Source organism: Sinocyclocheilus rhinocerous, unplaced genomic scaffold, assembly GCF_001515625.1.
Source record: "Sinocyclocheilus rhinocerous isolate Xijiao unplaced genomic scaffold, SAMN03320098_v1.1 scaffold2792, whole genome shotgun sequence".
Lineage (NCBI taxonomy): Eukaryota > Metazoa > Chordata > Actinopteri > Cypriniformes > Cyprinidae > Sinocyclocheilus > Sinocyclocheilus rhinocerous.
Genome location: NW_015648609.1, coordinates 554,808 through 561,724, shown reverse-complemented (window position 1 = coordinate 561,724; position 6,917 = coordinate 554,808). Strand labels below are relative to the sequence as shown.

Below are 6,917 nucleotides of genomic sequence, written 5' to 3'. Positions count from 1 at the left end.
TAAGTTTGTGTTGCATAGGAGTTGCTGTCCATGAAAAGCTTCTCAACTCCCTCACTTGGACTTGGACCAGGATGTTGCCATAGAAGGTAGTTGCCTATGTAGTCATTAGATGGTGGTTTTGGAATGGAGTTTATTATTATATATGTGCATATTTATGTTTTGACTCTCTGTACTAGAAAAATTATGGCTCACAATATTTGGTTAATGAATATGACTGGTCGTCCAGAAATAAACAAGAGAATTTCACCTTGACCAAAGTTGAAACTGGATGACACTTGCGTAGGTTCTTCAAGATGCTCTCACACATGTCAGCTACAGACATACCAATAGCCCAGGAAGTGTAGCCCTTCAGCTTAATAACCTCATATGCACTGCCAATACAAACCAGATTTATGTTAAACACAGATAAACAACCACGAGTCCAGACTAAATACATTTACACAAGGACTTGATTTATAGGCTTTCTAATGGCAACACGGTGTACACATCTATTAGAGATCATATACAAATGAAGAGAAACGACTCTTAACCCTTGGCCTCTCTCCCTAAAACCCTTCTATATGTCGTTCTAAACCACTGTATGAATGTCTAGTTGGTTACAAATTATTCACCTGTCAACCACCATCTTGTGGACGCTCTTCCAGTCCTCCTTGTCTTTATCTGTTCCCATGTCAGGGTTCAGACCCTGGAGGGACACTCCAGCCACGTTGACTCCGCTCCACACAGGAACTACAAAAGAAAGAGAACGTTTACATTTTATGAAGAAAATGATTGGTGTTCATTGTGCTCTTGAAGCACATCTGTGCTCCCAATCATCTTTGCAGTCCTCACCGCTGGAGTCTCCATGTTCTCCAATGACCCAACCGTGGCAGCTAGATGGGTGAATGCCCAACTTCTCTCCCATCAGGTAACGGAAACGAGCAGAGTCCAGGTTTGTGCCGCTGCCGATCACACGGTTCCTGGGCAAACCGCTCAACTTCCAGGCCACGTAGGTCAAGATGTCAACTGAAGAGAAGACGACATTGGTTTATGGTCTCTGCTACATGAAGTCAACGGAAACCTTTGAGCACAAAAGGACGTTCAGTCGTAATGTCGGTCCAGGAATGACGTACCTGGGTTTGAGACCACCAGAAGGATGCAGTTGGGGCTGTACTTGATGATGTTGGGGATGATGAACTTGAAGATGTTGACGTTCCTTTGGACGAGGTTCAGGCGGCTCTCGCCCTCCTGCTGACGGGCTCCAGCGGTCACAACGACCACTTTGGAGTTTGCCGTCACGCTGTAGTCTGGAAATCACATGGAATGATCAATTTTGGAAAGATCTCATGCTCCCCTGGTTTCTATATTCCTGTCAAACACTCTCTCAAGGCTTGCTAAGACCAAGCTTAAGTAGATCGTAGAAACCACTGGCACCAATGGTCTCTAAAATGTGATTATGCTCATGATGTTTTTGGAAAATGCACCCCAAGACTGAATAATTGCAAATATTTGTTTAGACAGGGGTGCCCAGTCCTGTTCCTGGAGATCTTCCTCCCTGCAGAGTTCAGCTCCAACCCTGATCAAACGCAACCGAACCAGCTAGTAAGATCTTCAGGAGCCCTTGATAATTACAGAAAGGTGTGTTGGATCAGGGTTGGAGCTGAACTCTGCAGGTAGGTAGATCTCCAGGAATAGGATTGGTCACCTCTGGTTTAGACCCTAGGTCTTCAACCCTGCTCCTAGGGACCCACTGTCCTGCAAAGTTTATTTCCAACCTGCTTCAGCTCACGTAGCCTGTGATTTTTCAAGCAATCCTGAAGACTGATTAGATGGTTCAGGTGTTTGATTAGGGTTGTAGCTGTACTCTGCTGGACAGTTGGTGCAGGGTTGAAGACCTAGGGTTTAGACTTCATACAAGAACTCCTACAGACCAGTTTACACTAGCAAAAAAAAAATTTAAATAGTCTTTTATGCGTTTCACGTCATGAGCGCTTGTGGGAGTTGCTGTGCATGAAGAGTTGTTCAGATTAGTTGCTCTGTAAATTCAATTCAATTCAAGTTTATTTGTATAGCGCTTTTCACAATACAAATCGTTGCAAAGCAACTTTACAGAAAATTAAGTTTCTACAATATATTTAGTAGTAGCTTATCAGTTGTGACTGTCAGTTAATGTACATACGGCAGAAATGTACGGAAAATCAATTAAAGACATAATCAATCCAATTAAACCTGCACCCAATATTTGTGCGCTTGCACTTTGTTAGCTTAGCAACATGTTAATGTACGATCTACTTTTATGTTTTTTTTTTTTGCGTGATGAGCACTAGTTGATCATCTTTACTATTTTTTGCATTGAGTTTCGCACTGTTGGCACCAGTCGAACCTCAGCTTTTTAGATGCCCGAGCACGTTAAATTGATGGTGAAACCTGTTGCTGAGGTTCAGAACACTCTGATTGGCTGTTCAGTTTAGTGAACCAGTATACGAGAAGAAAAGCAGAAGTAACAAAATTCAAGAGCTCTTCTCATTTTTCATCTTTGGTTTGAAAATGGTGAGCAAGTGCAGCGTTAAGGTTTTTACATCCACAGTTTTAACTCTTCCGGTTTTCCTTTTGAAATCACGAATACAAACTGCTGCCACCTGCTGGTATGGAGAGTTATTTTCTCTCACGCAGGCACAGAACGTACATGCTAGTTGGCCAAAGGCTGTAGACTTTGCAGTGTGTTCAAGCAACTTTTTGGCCCAGATGCTAATTCTTTGATGTCTGTGTGGTGTGTCTGGGCATTTAGGGGGACAATGATTATTTTAGGTCAAAGCAAACTGGTAAGTTATTCATCACTTTTGTTAATTAAAAAATATATACATTTTATATAACTAATAAATATGCAGTTCCCTTTTAAATTGCTGAATGCTGCTTTTAATTTAAATATTTTACTTCTACTGTTATTTAAATGGTAAACAATTTTGTAATTACATTACATATTTCTGAATCGAGGTTACCTCACTGGTACATTATTACCAAATCAGCACCAATTGAACTGTCTGCTCCTTATCATCAACCATAAATTCTCCCTTTTTTCCCAATAGTAGATTATGAAATCTGACCTTTATCCGCCACTATCTTGTGCGTCTTGAGAAAGAGGCTTCCATGCTGCAGGTCCATAGCCTCTCCTTTCAGTTTATCTTCCATCACGTCCACTAGGGCGAGTTCATCAGTCAGATCCTGCACAAACACATGCATTGACTTCAACACTCCTCTACTGAGAATACAATCCTCTCCACCACTTAATGGCCAACAGCGCTGGTAAATGTTGAGTTTAGGATTTTATTTTATCGCCTAGTCGCCTCAACCGGTTTAATTCAGAGTAAAATTGAAGTTACACTATATTTCTTCTTAATATGGCATTGTAGGTTCAACAATTGCATTTAACACCAATGGAAAAATGCAGAGAGCTGAAGTGTGAAGCAAACTCTTAGAATTTGCTTAGTCTCCAGATACGGGGATCGTGTTTGATCTTGGCGGAGGTTCAAGGCCTTCCTTCTCATTCAGAAATCGCTCTATGTTCAAAGGTCAGGAAAGCTTTCAAAGCCAGTGTTATTTTCCTCGAGCCACAGCAGCTTTACCCAAAGTGAGAATTCAGGAGAAGAACACGATAGTTCAAGGAAGATACAGGAATCAATATGATGTTTTCATTCCATAGTTTTTGGTTTAGAGGTTATAGGAAAAAGTGGACACAACAAGGCATTTGATTTCATTTGGACATACACAAACTGTGCAAATTCTTACCAGTTGTAAAAAGTTTATTAAAATCATAGAAGTTGTGTTGGCACATAATTCATTTTTTACCTCATAAAATTTGTATTAAAACTCAAATTTCTATATAAGTGATATGAGATTTATACAGTCATATCAATGAAATGGTATTTTTCCTCATTTTCACCACTACTCTTTACAGAAACAGTAAAGATAGACAGGAAATGATGGGGGAACAGGGTTAGGAAATGTTGCGAGCCAGATTCAAATCCACAACAGAATTGTGGTTCACTGAGCATGCATCGTAGAAACCAGAAGGCACATTTCTGTCCTTTATGATTACAGTGATGAAAATTGTGTCATGTAGATCATTTACAAAAGGTCTAATTTTACTAAATTTATTTAAAAATAAATTATTTATTTCTCAACTCATTTTAAAATAAATCTATCATTTAGATATTTTAAAAAGGCCCAATTTTAAAAAAGTAAAATTAGACCCGTCAAATGACCTAAATGAGATTATTTTGAAATAAATGATTAATCTTTCAATTACTTTTAAAATAAATCTGTAATTTAGATGGTTACTTGATTTAAAAAAAAAAAATTATTAATAACTCAATTTTATAATTCCTCAAAATATTTTAGAATTAAATAAAAATTATAATTAAATTTTTTATTTTATTACTCAGCTTGTTTTTGTTTTTTAATAATTAGTCAATGCATAATTTAAAACTTCCAATTTTACTAATTTTATTTAAAAATAAGTTAGCAACCATTATTCTATTTTAAAATGAATTTGAAACATTTTAAATGACTTGAACATGAATGTTGTTGTCAGTTATATAATGTGTTCTGTGATGGTGTTTATCCAGTGCAGTGACTCACTGACCTTGAGGAGGATGCTGATGGCGGCGGCCATCCCAACCATCCCCACACCCACCACTGTCACCTTGTTAGTGGGCCTTGCCGGCCCCTCCTTGCTCACGTGAGCGATGAGCTTCTCCTTCGTAGAGGCCATCTTCAGCTGCAGGAGACAGAAACTCCTCAGTTAGGATGCATTTTAAATGCATCATTGATTTGCTTGCAGTACCAATGCTCGTCAAGACGGAAGGAACTGTGGGTAATGTGAATCTGAACTGCTTCTTATAAGACGGCATTTTGAAACAAACAGCTGCTCTGATGGATCATTTACATGTCACTGTGGCATCCACTAAGGGATGTAGCCATTTCATCTTCAAGTCAAGTGCAGTGAGGGAAAAGGTTAAAGGTGTAAGAGCAAAGCGCTATTTTCATCCCTCACGTCGTCCAGCCTCTGCAGTGTTGTGCGCGCAGACGCACGTAGAGGAAAGGATCTGCAGAACTCATGCAAAGTGGATCAACAAACCACCTTAAGAGCCCCTCACTCATGACTTAAACCTCATTCATCACACGCACTCAAAACACGAGCACTTTAGAGACCATCCCTAACGTCTGTAGTCATTTATCATCACTAGAAAACTAAACATTTTAATGAATTATGTTTACACTTGAGACCTTGTAGAACATGCACTGATGAATTGATTAAATTCACATTTATTTATTTTGAGTTTTAACCAATAAATAAGAATATTTTAGAGTTACAGTTTGTGTTGTATTGTTAGATAAATAAATATATACAAAATAAAATGAAGTGAAATTTTTTTTTTTTCAAGACGTTGCCAAGGAATTCTTTTCATTTAGTTTAGTAACTTGATGTACTAAAATAACTGAAACATAATTAACAACTATAGACATATTTAATAATAAGAATAATAATAAATACTAAAATAAGTCAAATTAACGAATTCAAAATGTTAAATAAAACTATAATATAAGCTCAACTATATACCAAAATAACACTGGTTCTCAGTCGATTCTAATTATTGTATCACAGTAATTGTCATTTTAAGGAGGCTGGCGTTGAGCTGATTCAACTCAAGATCGTACATGGGGAAATTCTACACATGCTGAATGAAAAACCGACTCATCTTGCGCAACAAAAAAAAATTTGCAAAACGGAACTTTTATGTGTTCAAGTATGCGGACGACCCCAAATGCACCCATAATCACCACAAGTCCCAGAATCCTTTGCCGTTCAGGAAGCAAGAAGTACAGATTTCTTGAAGCACGTAGGCTTCAGTGACACTGCATCACCATGATTCATATGCTCCAATAATGCGCGCAAATAACCACTGCGTGATAAAGAAATGCATTTGCTTTAACGTCAATACCTGATCATAATCTTTATTTTGAAACAATCAGCAGCAGGTCGTGTTTGAGTTCACAAGAAGTGAAAAATGCGTCTAATTATTAGTAAATATTTGTTTTCATGGTGTGCATCGACGATTACGTCACATCACAGCCAAACTGTTGCTTTCTTCAGGAATTAATGATGATTATCTCTCTGCACATTACAGTGAGGATGTGACACAATCTAATAATGAATGCTATATATAAATAATATATATATATATTTTTTATTACATATAGACAGAAAAATACTACCCAAAACCGCATATTTTGCGCTTTAAGACTATAGCTTTTTTTTTTTTATGTGTTTTAAACTTCTAAGTAGTGCCAGCTAGCGTCTTACCTGTATGTAGCTGTAATTTTACAGTGATATTTGGTGTAGTCTGGCAGGAATGTCGCGCTGAGTGGTTTGTCCGCACTGGTGCTGAGAGGAAGAAGCTGCGCGCAGCATTATAAAGCGCGGAACGCCCTCGCGTCACATGCGTCATTTGCATATGAATCAGGTGGGCGTGGCTTCGCGTCTCGTGGTGGAAGTCACGTCCATCAGGGGGAGCGTCATGGAAGCGGACGCGACGGTTTCATTTACACTAGAACGCGTTTAATGTCACGAATGAACTGCCCACAAAACATTTGACATGGAAAATAGATATTGCACGTTGAATGCAAGTATTCTTGTTATTTTAGTGTTTATTTGTTTGTGAACAGAATAAACCCAGCTAACAGAAATATGTTATAAGAACGTAATGCTAACGTTGCCATTAAGTTATAAAAGCGTCATTTATGAATGTTTTCTAAATGTTCAAAACGTTCGGTTTAAAAATGTTTTAGAAACGTTTTTTTCTTGGTTGTGCGAACATTATTTAGTTTTGAACGAAACAAGTAGTAAAATATAAAAAAATCAAAATAAAAGGTTAGAT

General features: G+C 38.0%; 1 protein-coding gene across 1 annotated transcript; it reads right to left on the bottom strand.

Moving 5' to 3' along the window:
- LOC107709949 (L-lactate dehydrogenase A chain-like) lies at positions 1-6,440 on the bottom strand. The gene is made up of 7 exons (XM_016514620.1): positions 6,344-6,440; positions 4,622-4,756; positions 3,084-3,201; positions 1,113-1,286; positions 832-1,005; positions 612-729; positions 1-371 (listed from the first exon to the last, which is right to left on the bottom strand). The coding sequence occupies exons 2-7, from the start codon at positions 4,748-4,750 to the stop codon at positions 182-184; spliced, it is 903 nt and encodes a 300-aa protein (XP_016370106.1). The 5' UTR covers positions 4,751-4,756; positions 6,344-6,440; the 3' UTR covers positions 1-181.
- Between the last annotated feature and the right edge of the window lie 477 nt (positions 6,441-6,917).